Below are 23,568 nucleotides of genomic sequence, written 5' to 3' on the forward strand. Positions count from 1 at the left end.
AAACTGTAATCAATCACTAAACCCAAACTTTATTTCTGTTACTATTTCTAGCAAATAGGTTAATTGTTCCAAAATATGGGAAAAGGATTCATTATTGCATCCTCCATTAATGCCATTTTGGAAATGGTTTGTCTTTTGAGTGATGGAGACTACTAATCATTGAATCATTAACCAGATCTAACAGTAGTGATTGTGTTTTCAGTATTAAACCACTTAAAGATTAAAACATTCTTGCCTTTATGTCATCCATTTTAGTCTTTGTTGTGATTGCAAGCTTTTTTTTTCCTTCTTGTTTTTCCACTATCTACGTTGTTTCAGCTGGCTTTGGCTTCATGCCAAGGCCCGCTGAGCAAAGATTTCTCTCCTCTCTAATATTATCTCCAAGACCGTGAGATAAAAGACAGACACTCCAGCAGCAGAAGGATCTTCTTGAACATTTTGTCCTGCAGACATGGAGGGGTCCAGTGACAAGCTTTTCTGCTGCAGGTGGGTGCGCCACAGAGTTCTCCTGGCCCACAGAGAGGAACTGTACCACATCCTGAGGATGACAGGCCCTCTGGTAAGGATTGATACTGTTTAAATACCTTCCTCCATCTGTTAGGGATCGTGTGGATTGAGGCTGTCCATGCTGAAAACCTGATTCATACGACAGAAGAGTGAGTGTTTGGTTGGAAATGTTAAGTAAAAAACAACTTGTGCCTGATATTTAGAAGCACATATCAGTCAACCAAAGGCAGTGCTTGCTTAGGACAGTGTGATGGCTCACTTGCAAAGAGAGCCATGCTAATTAATTGCAACTTGTGTTTCTTTTCAATTTACAATGTATCCTCTGTGAGCTGGTAACCGTATCAACTGGACATTGTCGATGTTTGTCTTTCTAGCTGCTCTCTCGAATCCTCCATTACCTGCTCCCATTTGTGATCACAATGTTCTGTGGGCGTCTGGGAAATGAAGTGATGGCTGGCTATGGATTAGCTTCTGCTGTAAGTGGTCACCTGTATGCTCCATAGACTTGTGGAGGCTAGCATGAGGGAATGAAAGGTGGAAATGTAATTTCAAGGGACAACATTAAATAGTAAAGCTATAAACTCACCTTCTCAATATTCAACAATTGTCTTACAAGTATGATGATTTAATCAATATGTAGTATAGTTACTGTTATGAGTCATATAAATATTGGTTACATCAGAGTGTATGCGTCAGACTCATTCAAGTTTGTTTCATATTCATTCCAGACCATTAATATTACTACTGCAGCAACGGGATATGGTCTGGGACTGGCATGCGATACTTTGGTGTCTCAGGTTTGGAAAGATTGTTTATTATCCACTCCTATTTATTAATGCACCCCTTTCTAAAATGTGTATTATGTTGTGCAGACATTTGGTGGCAAGAACCTGCTGCGGGTGGGAGTGATCCTTCAGCGGGGCATCATCATCCTGCTGTTGTTCTGCCTGCCTTGCTGGGGTCTGCTCATCAATGCCCAGGCCATCCTGTTATGTCTCGGCCAGAGCCCTGAGGTGACCAGGTACAGCACCAAACATGCCATGATTCTATCGCTAGCACTACAGGGGATGTGGGTGTGTTTAACCTTTGGAAGTCGAGACCTTTACCTACGTAAAACAAAACAAAAAATCTCTTCATTCAAATCATATCTGGTCCCCACAGATTCAATGTATTGCCCTCATTCTGCTCCGGTATTTTTTGTGTCTCTTTCAAGCATGAATTATGACAACCATGGTCAGAATTATATTTTTTAAATGTTTCTTTAAATGGAAAATTGTCTGTGGCTAAATGGCAGTGAAAATAAATGAGACTTAACGAACATTGCATATTTTCTTAGATGTGCTTCTTTTATTGTTATTTCAGAATAGCCCAGCTGTATATTACAGGCTTCCTTCCTGCAGTACCAGTGAGTCCTACCTTTTCGCTCACCTTTTAGCAACAATACAACATGTTTTTCTATATCTGTTTCGTAGTATTAGTTCTCAATAAGCTTCTAAATACATTTTAAACACCTAACTTAAATCATCTTTCTTTGTAGGCAATGTTTCTACAGCATCTCCAGGTGTCTTACCTGCAGAACCAGGTGCATTGCTGTCTTAAACCCAAGTCCAGTTAGCCCTCTGTATCATCTTAATTTAGTAAATGTTCTAAATTGTATTCAGTCTAATTGAATAAGTGGCGGTAATAATCAGATTTTTGTGTACTCAGGGTATAATACTGCCACAAATGTACGCTGCTGCCATGGCAAACATAGCAAACGTTGGGACGAACTACATCTTTCTTTACTGCATGGATCTGGGTGTTAAGTAGGTGTACTCACACCATTTTAGATCTGATTAAAACACACACACACACACTGATTAACTTCTCTGTTTTACAGCGGATCTGCAGCAGCCAATGCTCTGTCACAGATTTACATCTGTGCTTTTCTGTTTGCTTACATTCGGTGGAAGAAGCTCCATGTGAAAACATGGGGAGGTGAGGGACAGTTATATTTAGCAGATATTTATGGTGACCCGATGATCTTATGGTCCACTTTGTTCATCTTCCAAGATTTTTCCTGCACTTTAATAAGTTTCTCTCTCCCCCTGCAGGCTGGTCTGTGGAATCACTGCAGGGGTGGGGCTCCTACATGAAACTGGCCTTCCCCAGTACATTAATGAAATGCTTTGAGTGGTGGCTTTATGAGTTTGGCGGATTCTTTGCAGGTAATCCAAGTCTTATACAATGTTAAGACATTTGTTTTGAACATACCGGATAATAACTTTAAGTCATGACTTTCTTCTTAAACACTGAGCAGTACTGACCTGTGTTATTTAAGCCTAACTCTAAGATCATTGATTTAATCAAATCAGCAAACAATACAAATTTCTTCTTTGTCTCTGACGATCAGGAATGCTGAGTGAAGACGAACTTGCAGCCCAGCATGTTGTGATAACGGTGGCTTGTCTTACCTTCATGGTACTAACAACAAGTCAGAGTGTGATATTCTCACGTTAAAACTTTTGTCTAAACATAATAAACTCAAGGTTTGTTCACCTCGAGTCCTTTTACTTGTTATCACTCACAGAGCTGACTCTCTTTCATACTTAAAAAAAAATAACGATGAATCCACAGTTCCCTCTTGGTATACAAGCTGCAGCATGCGCCCGTGTGGGCAATGCTCTCGGTGCCGGAGACACTGCCAGGGCCATCCTCACCTGCAAGATGTCACTCGCTCTTGCAGGTCAGTTTAAGCACATTCTGTTAATGTAGCCTCAATCAATAAAGCAGCATTTGATGTTTGATTTCTTTACATCCACTTGTTTCCAGGGACCATTGCAGTTGTTGAAGGTCTTGTGCTTGGCTCTACTAAATCAATGATTGGATACATCTTCACTGCTGATGAGTGAGTCTCTGCAGCTGCACTTTCTTTTAGTAACCCTAATTGGAAATATTGGCCTAAAAAAATACATGTTAACTATAAAATCCTGTTTCAGGAAGATCATTGGTCTGGTTTCACACCTGATGAATGTCTACTGTTTGCTTCAGTTCTTTGATGCTCTTATGGTGAGTGTAACAGTTATTCTTGAAAGCACATCAAATATATTTGCATATTGAATTAGCCAAATATAATAAAATATAACAAGACAAGAATAAGTAAATGGCCAATGGAGTAAGACTGCATAATAATTAGAGATACATCTCTTTACATTCTAGTGCGTGTGCTCAGGCATCTTCTTGGGCACGGGAAAACAGAAGATACCAGCCGTGGGCAACTTTATTGGATTCTACTGCATCGGACTTCCACTGAGCATTACTTTAACTTTTGTTACAAAACTGAGAATTTTAGGTAATTGTATTAAGTGAATTGTCATTTTTCATTTCCAATGAGAAGTTTTTTTTTTTAAATCTTTATGCCAAGCCTGCTTTTAACTGTATAATTGCAGGTTTTTGGCTGGGACTGCTCATTGGTGCCATTTTACTATGCACCTTCTACATCATTGTCATCTTCAGGCTGAACTGGGAGAGAATGACAGAGGAGGTATGTTCAGCGAGGCCTCAGAATCTCTATTTGCTATTTGTTGCATGTAAGATCAGAGAAATAAGACGGTTTGGTTTCTGTTTGTATTTGTTTGCAGGCTTTAAACAGAGCACAGAAAAACACTCCCATGATGGTATTAAGCACAGCTGCCCTGTCAGACGCTGCGGGTAACAACACTGTTGAACAGACAGTGAGCCATGGGAGCGTAAGTGGTCTGCTAAACATAATATTAGCAACAACATCTAAATATATTTCCACAGCTTGTTTCATCTTGTCAATTGGCATTTATATGACTCTATTATTAAGTTTTTGCTATCCTTTGACATTGTTCACTTTTCATATGACTCAACAAAATAAAGTAATGCTCCATTTCTGTCTCCCAAGTTAGTGGAAGGCTACATGTCTGTGGGCACTGACGAGAACACGGAGACACAGGGTGGACATGTGGTCCAGCAGAAGGTTGTCCGTCTCTCCACTACTCAGCTGATCCTCAGACGAGGCCTCATTGTTTTTGCAGCAGTTGCACTTCTGGCTGCGGGAGCGACTGTGCACTTCCTGGTGCCCTTACCAGAGACCCGGCCTTCAGAGGCCAACTTCACTTTGGACTGGATCAATATGACATATACTAATCAAACTCATCAAAACATGCCGGGCTGAGGACACTGCACTGTCATGAATAGAAGACGAGCGCAACATTGTACTTTGACAATGAAGTACAACAATCTTTTAGTTCACTAGATCCTAAAAACAAAAGGACAGCGCTTTAAAGATATACACTCCGAAGTTGCAGTTCAGTGGCTGCTGGCCGTATTACTTTCCAGGCTCCATTAACCCTTGTGTGGTGTTCATGTTTTGGTTATTCAGACAGTGTTCGTGGGTTTGGTGGACCCGCTGCATTTTTTAATTTGTTTTATTCAACACAATCACACAATTGTATGTTAAAATACTCAACAGATGTTTACTTCATTCCAATTACAAGCATAATAAACAGCATATATGGTTAATATTTGTCCTTTACCTTTGTTAGATCACATGTATGAATTAATGTGCTACTCGTTTTTTTCATTTTGTATGAAATGTAATAAAAAAAGAAAATCAATTAAAATCAAGGTATGAGCATCAACATAGACCAGAACAAACACATGACACCTACGACAAGAGCAACACTGTCACTCCACCATCCACACTACCCCGAGATCAGAGCCTTGAGGTCAGACCATAGAACCCTGAGATCAGATCATCCATATTCCTTCACCTGCTAGCTGCAGTCCCAACCCTCACCTATGAGTCGTGACCGAAAGAACGAGGTCTCGGATTCAAGCGGCCGAAATGAGCTTCCTCCGTAGGGTGGCCGGGATCAGCCTTAGAGATGGGGTAAGGAGCTCGGACATCAGGAGGGAGCTTGGAGTTGAGCCGCTGCTCCTTCGTGTCGAAAGGAGTCAGCTGAGGTGGATCGGGCATCGAATCAGGACGCCTCCCATTAGAGGTTTTCCAGGCATGTCCAACTGGTAGGAGACCCAGGACACGCTGGAGGGATTATATCTCCCGGCTGGCCTGGAAATGCCTCGGGATCCCCCGGAATGAACTGGTAAATGAGAGGGAAGCCTGGGTCGGCCTGCTGGGCCTGCTGCCACCGCGACCCAACCCCGGATAAGTGGATGAAAATGGATGGATGGATGGATGGATGGATGTTGCAACCTTGTGCGGGAACGGCAGGAGTTTAAAACAAAACTCACACAACACAACCACAGACTCTCCATAAACAGGCCCAGACAGGGACAGGAGGACAGAGTGAAGGTACACAGGACCTGCAATTTCCACTCTTATTATCAGTGGACCCGAACATCCTGTATGTAATATACATGTGTAGTGGATGTACAGTGTGTGGTCATTGAGAATTTGTTCTGATGTATGTTCTTTACAGAAAATGAGCCAAGGCCAATGAGTCTGCGTTTGTAAAAATAATTAAATCATTTTTCTTTTGATAAAAAAAATGAAAACGGGTCCCACAGACCCGAAAACCACACAGGGGTTTAGATCACTAACAAGTTCATAGCTCCATTATTATTATTTTAATCATGCTTCATTAACGATTCCCTAATTTTTCCACCTGATTTTGAGCCATGATAGCGTTTTTTCATTTTATGAGAAGTTCTATAGGGTAAAATAAGAGTACTTCAATTTGCCTTGTATCGTTTTATTTTTAATATATATATTGAATCAGGTACATACAATATGCCAACTCTGCATCCGTTTTAAAAACTTCTGAGCCATCTCAATCTCTCAAAAGCATTTCCAATATTTACCCTTCTTTTTTGTTATTTCATACATTAAATATATTGTTGTTCCTTTAAGAAAGCAAAAATAACCACAATATAATGCATTAAACACAAACATTGTCTCCCTCTGTGCTCTGTCTACTGTCTGCACATCTGCATGTGTGTCTTCCTTCTGCATGCCCTGCTTTGACATCCTGCAATGCAAACAGCTGCATCATAATGTGCACTCGTGGCTAAGGAGGTACTTCACTTAATACAATAGACTTTGCTTGTGGTCATCTCATCAAGTTAGTGACCAGCAAGTTAAGAATGATTCCAGCAGCCAGGATTAAAAGCATGAGAGCCAGAATGAGGCCTCTATACAGAACCAGAGTCCTGAAAGAGAGTGTCTCCTTCACTATTTTTACTGCTAGTTCCTCCTCAGGGAGAACCAGGTCCACAGTGTCCGTTTGCCCTGGTGAGTTCTCTGGATCATCCGGTTGGGGACCTGGATACATGCAATTCATTAATTTTATACATACATACATACATACATACACACACAGTCTATAGTTTTACAAGGATATAGAGCTTTTTCATGAATTTAAAAAATGTGCTAGAGGAGTACATGCATTGTTTTAAGCAATATGCCACCATTCAACTACATGTCTTATAGTCTAAACTGGCTCGGGAAAGAATTAATCATTTCCCTTGCTGAACAAGATACATTTTGTATTTGTCCCTAGCAGGATCAAATGTTTTACTTACTTGTGTCTGTGAACTTCTCACACACTCCCGCTCTGATTTGAGCCTGGAAGAAAAACAATGTGTGAACTTGTATTCATAAAGAAGTAGTCTGACGGGAAGATGTACCTCTGAATACTGACCTCGACTGTAACTTTCCCCCAGTTCATTTTTATTAGGTAGATAATTAGGAATGAAGACTGCAGAAACACGCAGGTAAACAAGCCCCACCACAGACCTGAGGGAAATAAAGAATTTTACATATTTAGCTTTAAGTTATGCCGTGTCAGAGCTCTTACTAAAAAAAGACTTTGGGGACAAAACATTAAAAATTACCAGTTAGTGGCAAAAACTAACAGCTTAAGGCTAAAAAACATGCCGTAAATCTTACCCGTGATTCCCATTTTGGCTGCAAACATCAGCGACACGCCAATGGGAAAACCAATCCCATAATATCCCAAAATGTTGCAAATAGCCCCAATCTTCTGTTTACCAGCTCCTCTTATAATACCTCCCGAGGACGCCTAGTCGTGCAAACACAATAAAGAGGTGGTTAGACAATGTAATAATATGTTAGTGTATCAAGGGATCTTGTTTGGATGTGAATTTCAGAGATACTTACCGATACTGTATCCAGGAGGACGAATGGTGCATATAAAACTACGACATCAGCAACCCTGTTCCGTATTTGTCTGACGGAATAGAGACTCAAAATTAACAGTTTGACATAGTAAGAAAAAAAAGTTATGTCATGAGATTTGTGGGTTATATATTGCGACACATTATTGTTGAGCAAAGAGAAATCAGTAAATTGAGCGTAACATTTTATTTTCAGTTAATGTTGAAAAGAATTTGATGGCAAAGTTCACTGTAGTGCATGTCATGTTGAAAGGTCACTTAAGAGATGATTATCTCTAGAAGACTTGACACTGTTTAAGTATATTTCAACATAATACACCCCCTCCAAAAAAAAAAAAGTAATAAACATAGTTGCGGTTAGAAAAACACGTTAAAGATATACTCACTCGTCATCTGTAAAGACATAAGAGATATGGTTCTTCAGGCTCCCAATGAGAACGGACAAACATACGGAGACCGACACTGTGGTAAAGAGTAACAGACTTCATTTTCCACAGATTACATCATACAAAATATGCTAAATTAGTTTATTTTTTTGTAAACTGACATTCACACAAAAGAACAACCACAGTCTCCTAATGTTGGCCAAGGAGAAGCTCTGCAGGAGAAGGTCTAGAACCTTTTGCTCAAAGCTACTCCTGAAGTAGTTTCTCGAGTGAAAATATAATTATTTCACAATTATTAAAAGAATTAACTCACCTTAATCTCACCAAATACATGCTATTGTTAGAAGATGGCATAAAAATGGTGTTTACTAACCTGCACAGAATATAGTCAGTTTAGCAGACAGCTTAGCCTGCTCCGTGTCTCCGGCTCCCAAGGCATTTCCAACTCTTACATTGCCTGCTACACTGAAACCTAGAGGGAACTAAGAACAAAACAGCAACTTTAACATGCCGTTACACTGCGTGTGCAAATAGGTGATTCATGTGACACAATAACAATTTCAAGTATATTCATTTTGGTCGGGGGAAGATTACCATGTATGCAACAGTAGCAAGTTCATATACAACGGCTTGAGCTCCAAGCTCCACCTCACTTATTAGACCTGTCAATGACAAACGACAGTTAGATTTGACACCAGAAATGCTTTAAACAACAAAGTGGACATTGACATTACCTGCCAGAAAGCCTCCAATCTCATACGTCCACCACTCGACACACATCATGACCATGCTGGGAATGGCCAAGTTGATGTATGAGCCCCAGTCCCGCAGGCACTCTTTAGACCAGCCTGTGTGGTCAAATAATAAATCATTATATCACTCACACATAACATATAGATTATATCAGTGCCTTGTCTCAACAATCACATTTGTAACGACTCCAGGGAGCTTTCTTGTTAATTTATAGGCAGAACGGGCACATGGTTAGATTATAAATCTACCACAACCTTCTTAAACGTCTTAAACAAACAGGGAAGCAAGGAAGATAATGACAAAGAGCTTGTATTTATGTTTGTAGTGACACAAGCCCCAGGTTCTGAACTAAACCATAGTTTGTGCCCTCAGCATGTCAAATATGGAAGATGTTTTATACTGCTGTTGAGGAAGAGGGATGGGAGAAATGGAAACTTTCCTCCATAAGATACAGCAGTGGTTCTCAATTGGGGGTACGTGAAGGAGGTATGTGAGATGTTTTTAAAATTAGCATAAATTCAAAAATCCTTTGAAAATAGTAAATTCATCAATATTTAATAAAATAGATAAAAAAAATAATAATAAAAAAGTTAATACACTGAATTGTATATATTCTTTATTAAAGCAGACACTAATATGTATAAAAACAAAACAAAAAAGCCAACCAAAAATGCTTTGTGCTGGTTAGGGGGTACTGCCACAGGGGGTACAGCACTGAAAAAAGGTGGAGAACCACCGAGTTAAAGAACTTAACCACACAAAGCCTTCACTGTGTTGTGGTTCTTCTAGGCATTACTGACTAATTGCACACACAGCCTTGAATGGATAGTAGTTTGTCTCTGAAGATGGGTGTACAGTGCTCTTGAAACTCCTTCAACACAATGAAGTAGATGTTTGTTTGAGCCTCCTTCCTTTGAGTTTCATGCAGGCTCACGGTCCTCCAATGTAAAGATGGTTCTCACCTCCCCAGGTCGCCTTGTGAAGACCTTTCCACATGATGTAAGCATAGAGAGTTGAAGCCATGGTGAACTGCGAAATGGTGTTGGCAACAGCAGAACCTCTGTAACAGTATTTTGTTGCATGATATTGGTTATGTGATACAAGCAATAATTGTGTTACTGAAAGAGTCAACAGGCAATACTCACGCTACTCCCAGCATTAATAGGTAAAGGAAGACGTAGTTGATGAGAGCGTTAAGAAGATTGACCACAACGCCTGTGATTACCTGTGGCCATATGATGCCCTAAAAGAGGAGAGCCACATATTATTCAGATTAGACACGGGTAAAGTGAGAATGAATGGAGGGCATCAACATACAGAAGACATCTGATTAGATACCTTTGGACCAGATAAAGGGCCTAGTAAAATACAAATAAAAATGGGCCATTATATAGTGTTGGTAAGTCCTTGGGATACATTTACAGAATTTATGGTACCGTTTTGGGATTCAGCACCTGGACAGGAAAGAAGTGCATGTGTTTTGTGTGGTGGAAATCAACCTTTTTAAATTTGCTTTGGAGAAACAACTGTGATGTGAAAACTCTTAAATGTCTTTAAGTATTTATTTAACAGACACTTGGCATAATTCAGCTGAATGAATCACCCACAGACGGTTCAGGGGTCTAACCACGAGAAACGGTTTAACAGAGTCTTTATGCACATTAATGTCTCCAAGGAAGAGGGTCAGCCAGTCAGACATAAGATACATTCGTCATCTGGCCTTGGTGAGTTTGGATGGCGCCGAGTTTGTGTGGTCAGGATTAGCCGACTCTCAGGCACACAGTTTAAGTTAAAGTTAAGTGTATGTGGCATGAGTGTTTAAATATGAATTGTGCAGTGGAGTGACCGGTAAGAGGAGAGAAAGGAATAAAAATAAATGGTCCGAGAATAGTCCTGTGATGGTAGAGTCAGTCAGTGGGGAACCCGGGCTCTGTTGATGAGCCCGACTGCCGACGGGAAGAAACTGTTAGTGTGGCGTGAGGTCTTAGTCCTGATGGACCTCAGCCTCCTGCCAGAGGGGAGGGACACAAACAGGTTGTGTCCAGGGTGAGAGGGGTCAGCTGCGATCTTTCTTGCCCGCTTCAGTGTCCTGGAAGTGGACAGGACCTGTAGGGATGGCAAATTGCAGCCAATCACCCTCTCAGCAGAGCGGATGATGCGCTGCAGCCTGGCCTTGTCCTTGGCAGTGGCTGCAGCGTGCCAGACGGAGATGGAGGAGCAGAGGATGGACTCAACGATGGCAGTGTAGAACTGCACCATCATTGTCTTCGGCAGGTTGAATTTCCTCAGCTGCCTCAGGAAGAACATCCTTTGCTGGGCCTTCTTTGTGATGGAGCTGATGTTCAGCTCCCACTTGAGGTCCTGGGAAATGATGGAGCCCAGGAAGCGGAAGGACTCCACAGCGTTGACGGGGGAGTCACACAGGATGAGAGGGGCGGGTGGGGCTGCATTCTTTCTGAAGTCCACAACCACCTACACTGTCTTCAGAGCGTTGAGCTCCAGGTTGTTCTGGCTGCACCAGGTCTCCAGGTGGTCAGTCCCCCACCTGTAGGCAGACTCGTCCCCACCAGAGATGAGTCCAATGAGGTTGGTGTCATCCGCGAACTTCAGGAGCTTGACGGACTGGTGACTGAAGGTGCAGCTGTTGGTATACAGGGAGAAGAGCAGCGGGGAAAGAACGCAGCCTTGGGGGGAACCGGTGCTGATGGTCTGAGAGCCTGAGACGTGCTTCCCCAGCTTCACGTGCTGCTTCCTGTCAGTCAGGAAGTCTGTGATCAACCTGCAGGTGGAGTCGGGCACGTGTAGCTGGGAGAGCTTGTCCTGCAGCAGAGACGGGATGATGGTGTTGAAGGCAGAGCTGAAGTCCACAAACAGGATCCTGGCGTAGTTTCCTGGGGAGTCCAGATGCTGGAGGATGTGGTGGAGGCCCATGTTGACTACCTGTTGAACACTGTAGGCAAAATGCAGAGGGTCCAGGAGTGGGTCAGTCAGGGTTTTGAGGTGGGACAGGACCAGGCGCTCAAAGGACTTCATGACCACAGAGGTCAGGGCGACGGGCCTGTAGTCATTGAGTCCTGTGATCCTGGGTTTCTTGGGGACGGGGATGATGGTGGAGGCCTTGAAGCAGGCTGGAACGTGACATGTCTCCAGGGAGGTGTTGAAGATCCCTGTGAACACCGGAGACAGCTGATCGGCACAGTGCTTCAGGGTGGAGGGGGAGACTGAGTCCGGGACCGCTGCTTTGCGGGGGTTTTGTTTTTTAAACAGTCTGTTGACGCCCCTCTCCAGAATAGTGAGGGTCGTCACTGGGGAGGGCGGTGGTAGAGAGGCGTGAAGCCCTGATGGACTGGGGAGGGTGGGCTGATGGGTTGTGGCTGGCTGATGGGCCTGTAGGGGATGGCGTCAGGACTGCTCCATTGTCTATCAAAGCGACAGTAGAACTTATTCAGCTCGTCTGCCAGGCGGAGGTCGTTCATGGCGTGGGGGGTTTTCGGCTTGCAGCTGGTGATCTGCCTGAGCCCTCTCCAGACAGAAGCAGAGTCACTTGCTGATAGCTGTTGTTGCAGTTTCTCAGAGTACAGTCGTTTAGCATCTCTCACCGCCTTGCTAAACCTGTATTTTGACTCTGTATACAAGTCCTTGTCCCCACTCCTGAATGCCTGGTCCTTTTGCAGCCGTAGCTTCCTGAGTTGCACTGTAAACCAGGGTTTGTCATTGTTATAACTCACCCTGGAGCTGGTTGGGATACAGCTGTCCTCACAGAAGCGGATGTATGAAGTTACAGCCTCTGTGTACTCATCCAGACGGTTAGTGGCAGACCTGAATACATCCCAGTCGGAACAATCCAGGCACGCCCGAAGATCCTCCAGAGCCTCACTGGTCCACTTCTTAAATTTCCTCACCACAGGTTTGCAGAGCTTTAGTTTCTGCCTGTATGAGGGAATCAGGTGAACCATGGCGTGGTCAGAGTTTCCCAGTGCAGCGCGTGGAACGGCGTGATAAGCCCCACTGATTGTGGTGTAGCAGTGGTCCAGAATGCTCTTCTCTCTAGTAGGGCATTTAATAAACTGTCTGTATTCAGGGAGTTCGTGGCTGAGTTTACCTTTGTTAAAGTCCCCAAGGACAATAACTAAGGAGTCCGGGTAGGTCCGCTCCACACACCGTATCTGCTCGGCGAGTGTCCGCTGTGCGTCCTGCGCATTGGCCTGCGGCGGCATGTAAACACCAACCAGGATGAATGAAGCGAACTCACGTGGGGAGTAGAAGGGTTTGAGGTGGATGATGAGGGATTCCAGCTCTGGCGAACAGTACTGTAGAATCACTGTTACGTCGTTACATCAGCCGTTGTTGAAGTAGAAACAGATTCCTCCGCCCTTCGCCTTGCCGGAGAGCTCCGTGTCGCGGTCCGCTCTGAACAGCTGGAAGCCAGCCAGCTGGAGCGCGGAGTCCGGTATCGATCCACTGAGCCAGGTCTCCGTGAAGCATAGAACGGAGGAGGAAGAAAAGTCTCTGTCTCTCCCTACAAGAAGCTGGAGTTCGTCCAGTTTGTTGCACAGTGAGCGGACGTTGGAGAGAAATATTCCCGGCAGCGCTGTACGAGATCCACGTTTACGGAGACGGACGAGCGCGCCGGCGCGTTTTCCTCTCCTGCGGCGTCTCACTGCGTGAGCCAAGGTGAGCGCATCTTTCACAATAATGTCCAGTGTGGCTGCCACAGTTAAAAAAGTTGGAAATAAATCCACTGGAGTTAATCCCCTGATGTTAATAAGTGCATCTCTGGTGAAAGAGATCCAGAAATCGCAGCCGAAAACAGTATGCAACACAAAAACAGAGAGCACCGACCAACCGAGGCAGCCATCTTTGGCGCCATCTTGCAAGAAGAATTGCAAGAATTGCAAGAATTTCACATTAAACATAACAGCAACACTGTAAACAAATAAATATAAGCCTTTTACCCTGATGTGGACACGAGGAAGCAATTCACAGGCTATAATGCGACCCTTTCATGTAGTCATCCTACATGGTCCTTATTTCAACTCCTCAGTTACTTAATGTTGAATAATAATGGACCTTACCTGGTTTTGCAGATATCTTGCTTGTAATGAATACATGAATGTAGCCTAAACAGAAAAAAAAGAATATCAATGAATCAATTCGTTTTTGAGAACAGTTTATTCCCATTTTTAAATACTTACAGGAAGTGCTGGCATAAAGATATTCACGTACATCTGAGACATCCTAAAAAGAGATTCACCATCAACATTAACAAAAAACACACGCTCTTTAAAAATACATACATATATTAAATGAATCAATAAAGCGGAAGAAGACATGCGTGTTGGGATACAGCTTACCTGGCCACCTCAGGCTCCTGTTTGACCGCCAACAGAATGGCCTCTGTGTTCACGAGGATGGCCCAACAGGGGAAACACGCCAGTAACAAAATGAGGATTGCCCGCTGAAGAATGACCCCGACTCTCATGAGGTTATTGCTCCCAAAGGTCTAAAACCAAAGAGCATTTTGTTATCTTATCAATACTCATTTTATCAAATGGAAATTAGTGTGCGAGGCTCATACCTGAGAAATCAGAGTATCACATGCTGAAGCCAAACCAACTCCAATAGATACACCTGTAACATTAATAACCTGAGGATACAACACAAACATTGATGGATTATGTTCTGTTGCTTTACTGGCGTGTCTTTCACTGTGAGAACATTCCGATCCTGAACTTACTGAGATAGCCAAAGACACCCCTGCCAGCTCTGTCGTCCCCAGATGGCCACAGAAAATAGTACTGACGAGACTCACTGCAAACACCATGAGCTGGGCAATAACCTGATGAGATCAAATCAAAATGATAGAAACATAGTGATTAGTAACTGACAATTTAGTGGGCTTCATTAGTCATTTTTCATTGAAATTGTTTCATTGAGATGAGCAATGATTGGACACAGAGAGTACATTAAATACAGGCTACGTACCACTGGTCCAGCGAGTTTACACAACTCTCTTATTTCGGTCTTGAAGCCAACAGGGACCAGCATGCGGATCCGCCGCAGTGTAAAAGCTTCCCTCCATGAAGACAGAGCTGGGCTCGGCGCGCTGCTCTCCATGACTCGGTGGTTTCTGCTCCGTTCGCGGCTGCGTGTGTCCGTCAGGGCGCCTCCAGCTCGGTCGGGAGTCTTTTCCAAGTGTGTTGAATGATGTAAGGTGTTGTAAAAATGTGCTTTTAAGCGAGCACGTGGAAGTGGCGCCTGTTAGTCACTTCCGGTGAGTCACATCTTTTGAGTGGCTGTGGCGGCCTCAAAGCATATGGTTCATTGTCCTTAAACGTTCGGCCTCAAGTCGGACACAGTGATCCAATCTCAAACACTCAATCACACACGGATTTTGAGTAAAACCGGTGATGGTTTTAGGGCCGTGTCACTGTCAACTCCTCGAGTGTCTCGCAGGCACGTTGAGCCCTTTGTGAACCCTTTCTGTTAGTTAGCATTAGATGCAGACTTTGCCCGTGTGAATTACCCACAATTCCCTGCAATGTGTCATTAAACACGCAGTTACCAGTGGAAGCATGGAGGGCACAGCCTGGCAAATTACATTTACACAACAACATTAAGGTATAAACATTTCTATTTTAATAGATTATTTGAAATGACCTCTCATCTTTTGATGGAAAGAGCCTGGAAGATGTTCAAATCAAAAAGTATAAAATAAATACCCACAAGTGTACATCATATATTTTGACGCTGTAGTGCTGTACCATATTTACACCAGTTAACAGGTGAGGTCAGTAAGTCCCTGAGGGTTCAGGGTTTCAGGCCTTAGGGGGACACTGGAACTGGGCCATTGACTTTCAGTTTCCCCAGGACTGAGGATTGGTCGGAGCTGATCACAAGGCGAGTAGACGGTTGCTGAAAAAAGAAAAGCGGAGAGTAAAATTGAAATGCTAACAGAAAACAGTGAAATCAAACTACTACTACTATTAATTCACTTGTTTTGTGTGTGTGTGTGTGTGTGTGTGTGTGTGTGTGTGTGTGTGTGTGTGTGTGTGTGTGTTTTAATCAGATCTAAAATGGTGTGTGAGTACACCTACTTAACACCCAGATCCAGCCAGTAAAGAAAGATGTAGTTCGTCACAACGTTTGCTATGTTTGCCATGGCAGCAGCGTACATTTGTGGCAGTATTATACCCTGAGTACACAAAAATCTGATTATTACCGCCACTTATTCAATTAGACTGAATACAATTTAGAACATTTACTAAATTAAGATGATACAGAGGGCTAACTGGACTTGGGTTTAAGACAGCAATGCACCTGGTTCTGCAGGTAAGACACCTGGAGATGCTGTAGAAACATTGCCTACAAAGAAAGATGATTTAAGTTAGGTGTTTAAAATGTATTTAGAAGCTTATTGAGAACTAATACTACGAAACAGATATAGAAAAACATGTTGTATTGTTGCTGAAAGGTGAGCGAAAAGGTAGGACTCACTGGTACTGCAGGAAGGAAGCCTGTAATATACAGCTGGGCTATTCTGAAATAATAATAAAAGAAGCACATCTAAGAAAATATGCAATGTTCGTTAAGTCTCATTTATTTTCACTGCCATTTAGCCACAGACAATTTTCCATTTAAAGAAACATTTAAAAAATATAATTCTGACCATGGTTGTCATAATTCATGCTTGAAAGAGATACAAAAAATACCGGAGCAGAATGAGGGCAATACATTGAATCTGTGGGGACCAGATATGATTTGAATGAAGAGATTTTTTGTTTTGTTTTACGTAGGTAAAGGTCTCGACTTCCAAAGGTTAAACACACCCACATCCCCTGTAGTGCTAGCGATAGAATCATGGCATGTTTGGTGCTGTACCTGGTCACCTCAGGGCTCTGGCCGAGACATAACAGGATGGCCTGGGCATTGATGAGCAGACCCCAGCAAGGCAGGCAGAACAACAGAAGGATGATGACGCCCCGCTGAAGGATCACTCCCACCCGCAGCAGGTTCTTGCCACCAAATGTCTGCACAACATAATACACATTTTAGAAAGGGGTGCATTAATAAATAGGAGTGGATAATAAACAATCTTTCCAAACCTGAGACACCAAAGTATCGCATGCCAGTCCCAGACCATATCCCGTTGCTGCAGTAGTAATATTAATGGTCTGGAATGAATATGAAACAAACTTGAATGAGTCTGACGCATACACTCTGATGTAACCAATATTTATATGACTCATAACAGTAACTATACTACATATTGATTAAATCATCATACTTGTAAGACAATTGTTGAATATTGAGAAGGTGAGTTTATAGCTACTATTTAATGTTGTCCCTTGAAATTACATTTCCACCTTTCATTCCCTCATGCTAGCCTCCACAAGTCTATGGAGCATACAGGTGACCACTTACAGCAGAAGCTAATCCATAGCCAGCCATCACTTCATTTCCCAGACGCCCACAGAACATTGTGATCACAAATGGGAGCAGGTAATGGAGGATTCGAGAGAGCAGCTAGAAAGACAAACATCGACAATGTCCAGTTGATACGGTTACCAGCTCACAGAGGATACATTGTAAATTGAAAAGAAACATGAGTTGCAATTAATTAGCATGTCTCTCTTTGCAAGTGAGCCATCACACTGTCCTAAGCAAGCACTGCCTTTGGTTGACTGGATGGAGGAAGGTATTTAAACAGTATTAATCCTTACCAGAGGGCCAGTCATCCTCAGGATGTGGTACAGTTCCTCTCTGTGGGCCAGGGGAACTCTGTGGCGCATCCACCTGCAGCAGAAAAGCTTGTCACTGGACCCCTCCATGTCTGCAGGACAAAATGTTCAAGAAGATCCTTCTGCTGCTGGAGTGTCTGTCTTTTATCTCACGGTCTTGGAGATAATATTAGAGAGGAGAGAAATCTTTGCTCAGCGGGCCTTGGCATGAAGCCAAAGCCAGCTGAAACAACGTAGATAGTGGAAAAACAAGAAGGAAAAAAAAGCTTGCAATCACAACAAAGACTAAAATGGATGACATAAAGGCAAGAATGTTTTAATCTTTAAGTGGTTTAATACTGAAAGCACAATCACTACTGTTAGATCTGGTTAATGATTCAATGATTAGTAGTCTCCATCACTCAAAAGACAAACCATTTCCAAAATGGCATTAATGGAGGATGCAATAATGAATCCTTTTCCCATATTTTGGAACAATTAACCTATTTGCTAGAAATAGTAACAGAAATAAAGTTTGGGTTTAGTGATTGATTACAGTTTCAGTACAATACATGTAATGTATCGATCACACTTAATGATCAAGGAGAGATTCAAAGAGTAGAGTGGATAGCGATTGTGAAAAAATATTTATGGAGACATGAACTTCGAGACTGTACATTGATGGATTTGTTCAGTATTGTACCGAACGGGATCATTGGGAAAGTAACCATCAACATACAGTAACCCCACCCTTATAGTATAAACTTGTGTTTTGCTCCTGATGACCTGGGACCTTGGACCCAAATACAGACAATGCGGGCAGAGTTCTAGCCCTTTATATTGATGTCTTCATTATACTTAACTTTTAGTGTAGTCAAGTGAGTGGGTGCTCTTTGTACTGTGTGAGGACAATTGTTCTTCCACTCTTCACCCAGAGCTCATCTAAATTAGTCTACATTGCTTACAAGTATTTACAGCCACTGTAAGTAGCATATAAGCATTTAGCATGACAATGGGAACACTTACATGCTAGATAAGAAAAGACGACGTACTGTTAATATTCTTATTCAACTAAATAGAACATGTTTTAAAATTGTTACAGACCATTATTTATTTTTGCCAACAGATGAGGGTTACACTTACAAATGCTCAAAAGATTCAGGGGGAACAAAAAAATAACTGAAGCTTTTATCACAGTTGACATGACACAAGAGGTGGGAGAAAAAAGGAGAAAGACCATTACAAAATGTAATCTTTTATGAATCTCTTATAGCTAAATGTTGGTTCAACCATTTATTCACTTAATTTTGCATCAAATCTGCCATTGTTTTAGTCACTTTGTCAAAGGTAACAAGTCCATGAGAGTCTAGGATTCTGTGTTTTTATGACATTGAGCACAAACAACAACTTAATGATCAATAATCTCATCCTTTTATTGGGACCAGTGCAGTGGAGAAAGTTTGATCAGGAGTATATGTCGTGTTGATCCAGTCCAAAGTGAAGTTGGCCTCTGAAGGCCGGGTCTCTGGTAAGGGCACCAGGAAGTGCACAGTCGCTCCCGCAGCCAGAAGTGCAACTGCTGCAAACACAATGAGGCCTCGTCTGAGGATCAGCTGAGTAGTGGAGAGACGGACAACCTTCTGCTGGACCACATGTCCACCCTTTGTCTCCGTGTTCCCGTTAGTGCCCACAGACATGAAGCCTTCCACCAACTTAAAGGAAAAATAATCATATTCATTTATTTTGTTGAGACAAATGAAGAACAGTGCAGTAAAACATTGTCAGAAATGTAGTTTCTTGGACTTAAGTGTCCGATATAGAATATTACATAAAACAAATGAGAAAAGTCCATTGATAACAGTGTGAACCTAGGTATGACAATTGAAAAGTAATTTATGTTGTTAGTGTTAACAATAACAAGCCACTTACGTCCCCATGACTTGCTGTCTGGTCATCTGACAGGGCAGCTGTGCTCAATAATGTTACGCGTGTCTTTTTCTGAGCTCGTTTCACAGCCTGCAAACAAGCAGATACAAAAACCAAACTGTCAATATCTTCTCATTCATACACTTGACAAATCTGTATCGAACTTTTCCAGATTTGCTTGAACATCTGATACTGTAGAAAAGAAGCAGATTCTGCCAGTATATCAAAACAGCTGAGGCCCTAAATGATCTTGATTGTTTGATTGGCCAGCAGCATACCTCTTCCGTCATTCTCCTCCAGTTGAGCTTGAAGATGACAATGATGTAGAAGGTAGATTGCAAGACGACACAAATGAGCAGCCCCAGCCAAAAACCTGCAGAGACAAAGACAAATTAGTCTGTCAAGGACAAAGCGGGCTTCACTTATAAGAACTTGCGTCGCCCACAGCGGTCATGTATTGCTCTGGAATGTCTCTGAAAGTAACAAAGCATGGTCATTTCATATTATTACCCAAAATTCTCAGTTTGGCGACAAACGTTAAAACTACGCTGAGTGAAAGTCCGATGCAGTAGTATCCAATGAAATTGGCCAGAGCTGGTATCTTCTGTTTGCCCGTGCCCAAGAAGATGCCCGTGCACACACACTAGAATGGGCAAAAACATGTTTTTGTATTTGACATTTATGACTTGATTTTGGCATCATACTGCAAATATATTTTGCTGGCCGTTAGACTCACCACAAGACCATCAAAGAATTGGAGGAAACAGTAAGCGTTCATCAAATGGGAGACCCAACCAATGATCTTCCTGGAAGGGTAATTCAGATTGTGTCTTTGTGTGTCACAGTTGTACTGTAACAACTTTAACATTCAAAAAGTGCAATGTAGTGCAGCTGCAGAGACTCACTCATCAGAGGTGAAGATGTATCCAATCATTGATTTAGTAGAGCCAAGCACAATACCTTCAACAACAGCAATGCTAGCTGGAAAAAAGTGGATGTAAAGAAATCAAACATCAAATGCTGCTTTATTGATTGAGGCTACATTAACAGAATGTGCTTAAACTGACCTGCAAGAGCGAGTGACATCTTGCAGGTGAGGATGGCCCTGGCAGTGTCTCCGGCACCGAGAGCATTGCCCACACGGGCGCATGCTGCAGCTTGTATACCAAGAGGGAACTGTGGATTCATCGTTTTGCACACAAAAAATACATTCAGGAGTCAGAAAGAATGAACACTGATATACAACAGAGCTTGCTCTAGGGTGTTCAAACTTAAAAATGTTTTTGGAACTAATATAAATCTGACTTGTTGTTAGTACCATGTAGGTTATGAAAGCCACCATTATCACAACATGTTGGGCGGCCAGTTCTTCTTCACTCAGTATTCCTGATCGTCAGAGACAAAGATGAAGTTTGTATTGTTTGCTGATTTGATTAAATGAATGAGCTTAGAGATAGGCTTAAATAACACAGGTCAGTACTGCTCAGCTTTAAATCAATAGGGTTAATGTAATCATGAAAATATCTGGATTACCTGCAAAGAATCCCCCAAACTCATAAAGCCACCACTCGAAACATGTCATTAATATACTGGGAAAGGCCAGTTTCATGTAGGAGCCCCACTCCTGCAGTGATTCCACAGACCAGCCTGCAGGGGGAGAGAGAAACTCATGTATGTAGAATACAAAAGATGGAAGCTGAAGAGAGTGATGCATGAAAACATAGGGAATCCACAAATGTGAAATCTCTCACCTCCCCATGTTTTTACATGGAGCTTCTTCCACCGAATGTAAGCAAACAGAAAAGCACAGATGTAAATCTGTGACAGAGCATTGGCTGCTGCAGATCCGCTGTAAAACAGAGAAGTTAATCAGTGTGTGTGTGTGTGTGTTTTAATCAGATCTAAAATGGTGTGAGTACACCTACTTAACACCCAGATCCATGCAGTAAAGAAAGATGTAGTTCGTCACAACGTTTGCTATGTTTGCCATGGCAGCAGCGTACATTTGTGGCAGTATTATACCCTGAGTACACAAACACCAGATGATGTGATGATGAGTACCACTTATACCTTTCCCCTCAGTGGTTGCATTAATTAAGACAACATGTTTTGATTCTCTGAAAAAAAAGAATTGTGTTCAGGATATTACTGCACCTGGTTCTGCAGATAAGACACCTGAAGGTTATGTAGAAACATTGCCTAAAAGACATTAAAAAAAACACACACACATTTAAGAGTTAGTGGTTTCTCTATACATCTCTGGAAAAAATATTGAATTTACTTAAAAAAGGTGAAGAAAAAATCACAACTCACTGGTACGGCAGGAAGGAAGGCTGTAAGATACAGCTGGGCTATTCTAAAATCAAAAGGCTGTATTTAGATTCCTGGAAATGCTCATGGCATAGTATACACCGTTCAATGTCATAATTTCAGGACAGTACACTATAGTGTATGCTTATCCCTGAAGAACACAAATTACACAACACAGAAGAGGCGTGAGTGTGCACCACAGAATTTGATCAATATTTGGAATAAAGATAATCTGTTTATGCTGAATCTGCTCATAATCTGTGGGGACCAGATTTGATTTGAATGTAGAGGTGTTTGAGGGGATGTGGTCTCATGCTTTGACCGAACACCATTCATGGACAGACGCAATGAGTTTTTTTACCTGGTCACCTCAGGGCTCTGGCCCAGGCATAACAGGATGGCCTGGGAATTGATGAGCAGACTCCAACAAGGCAGGCAGAACAACAGCAGGATGATGATGCCCCGCTGAAGGATCACTCCCACCCGCAGCAGGTTCTTGCCACCAAATGTCTGCACAACAGCACAGACCGTGTTTATCAGTATAGAACAGGGTGTAATGAATGAACAATGGGGATCTTGAGTTTGTGAAATTGAGGAGGAGAAAATTGCATAGGGACAACCTGAGACACCAAAGTATCGCATGCCAGTCCCAGACCACATCCCGTTGCTGCAGTAGTAATATTAATGGTCTGGAATGAATATGAAACAGACTTGAATGAGTCTGATGCATACACTCTGATGTAACCAATATGTATATGACTCATAACAGTAACTATACTACATATTGATTAAATCATCAGGATTGTAAGACAATTGCTGAATCTTGAGAAGGTGAGTTTATAGCTTTAAAATTACATTTCCACCTTTCATTCCCTCATGCTAGCCTCCACAAGTCTATGGAGCATACAGGTGACCACTTACAGCAGAAGCTAATCCATAGCCAGCCATCACTTCATTTCCCAGACGCCCACAGAACATTGTGATCACGAATGGGAGCAGGTAATGGAGGATTCGAGAGAGCAGCTAGAAAGACAAACATCGACAATGTTCAGTTGATACGGTTACCAGCTCACAGAGGATGTGTTTTTAATTTACCAGAAACACAAGTTATAATTAATTAGCATGGCTCTCTTTGCAAATGAGCCATCCCACTTTATCAGGTTGCAGCCACTGATTGAAACTAGGCAAGCACTGTCTTTGGTTGACTGATATGTGCTTCTAAATATCAGGCACAAGTTGTTTTTTACTTGACATTTCCAACCAAACACTCACTCTTCTGTCGTATGAATCAGGTTTTCAGCATGGACAGCCTCAATCCACACAATCCCTAACAGATGGAGGAAGGTATTTAAACAGTATCAATCCTTACCAGAGGGCCTGTCATCCTCAGGATGTGGTACAGTTCCTCTCTGTGGGCCAGGGGAACTCTGTGGCGCACCCACCTGCAGCAGAAAAGCTTGTCACTGGACCCCTCCATGTCTGCAGGACCAGATACTAATGCAGGGTTTTCCGCTGCAGCGTTGGTCCTTTCTGTCATCTTTGATGCTCTCCAGGGAAAGAATTCACCACGGCTGTGCAAAGTATTTCAACACCTTCAAAAGGTAACTTATTAATTAGTTAGTTATACATATTGCATTTCAGGTTCAACACAAAAATGATGTAAAATAACTATAATCTTTCTGGTAACATGTTACAAAGTACATATTATGAGTCACTATATAATATTCATAAGTGGAACCAGAGATGACACTTTCAAATGCAGTTAAAATTTAATTTTGCGTCTCATTGCATTCACTGAGTAA

At 42.3% G+C, this 23,568-nt stretch overlaps 3 protein-coding genes across 3 annotated transcripts; 1 reads left to right on the forward strand and 2 right to left on the reverse strand.

The window, feature by feature from the left end:
* Positions 1-448: 448 nt before the first annotated feature.
* LOC306742112 (multidrug and toxin extrusion protein 1-like) lies at positions 449-4,687 on the forward strand (the record flags this gene model as incomplete). Its single annotated transcript, XM_079224453.1, has 17 exons — positions 449-559; positions 882-983; positions 1,236-1,304; positions 1,380-1,528; positions 1,870-1,912; positions 2,045-2,089; positions 2,215-2,312; positions 2,387-2,484; positions 2,601-2,714; positions 2,900-2,967; positions 3,124-3,232; positions 3,319-3,394; positions 3,486-3,555; positions 3,706-3,838; positions 3,936-4,030; positions 4,128-4,220; positions 4,415-4,687. Exons 1-17 carry the CDS (start codon positions 452-454, stop codon positions 4,685-4,687), a joined length of 1,743 nt encoding a protein of 580 aa, XP_079080579.1. The 5' UTR covers positions 449-451.
* Positions 4,688-7,048: 2,361 nt separating this feature from the next.
* On the reverse strand, positions 7,049-17,644 carry LOC306742114 (multidrug and toxin extrusion protein 1-like; the record flags this gene model as incomplete). The annotated part of the gene is made up of 23 exons (XM_079224455.1): positions 17,534-17,644; positions 17,235-17,336; positions 16,916-16,984; positions 16,692-16,840; positions 16,308-16,350; positions 16,131-16,175; positions 15,908-16,005; positions 14,796-14,955; positions 14,548-14,649; positions 14,389-14,457; positions 14,165-14,313; positions 14,006-14,048; positions 13,886-13,930; positions 9,956-10,053; positions 9,773-9,870; positions 8,792-8,905; positions 8,652-8,719; positions 8,431-8,539; positions 8,058-8,133; positions 7,655-7,724; positions 7,424-7,556; positions 7,176-7,270; positions 7,049-7,099 (listed from the first exon to the last, which is right to left on the reverse strand). Exons 1-23 carry the CDS (start codon positions 17,639-17,641, stop codon positions 7,049-7,051), a joined length of 2,094 nt encoding a protein of 697 aa, XP_079080581.1. The 5' UTR covers positions 17,642-17,644.
* Positions 17,645-18,954: 1,310 nt separating this feature from the next.
* Positions 18,955-23,243, reverse strand: LOC306742116 (multidrug and toxin extrusion protein 1-like; the record flags this gene model as incomplete). The annotated part of the gene is made up of 17 exons (XM_079224457.1): positions 18,955-19,242; positions 19,460-19,546; positions 19,735-19,829; positions 19,967-20,099; positions 20,193-20,262; positions 20,362-20,437; positions 20,524-20,632; positions 20,775-20,842; positions 20,990-21,103; positions 21,208-21,305; positions 21,382-21,479; positions 21,611-21,655; positions 21,770-21,812; positions 22,128-22,276; positions 22,387-22,455; positions 22,688-22,789; positions 23,136-23,243. 17 exons carry the CDS (start codon positions 23,241-23,243, stop codon positions 18,955-18,957), a joined length of 1,752 nt encoding a protein of 583 aa, XP_079080583.1.
* Positions 23,244-23,568: the final 325 nt, after the last annotated feature.

This window comes from Taurulus bubalis (genome assembly GCF_910589615.1).
Source record: "Taurulus bubalis genome assembly, chromosome: 10".
Lineage (NCBI taxonomy): Eukaryota > Metazoa > Chordata > Actinopteri > Perciformes > Cottidae > Taurulus > Taurulus bubalis.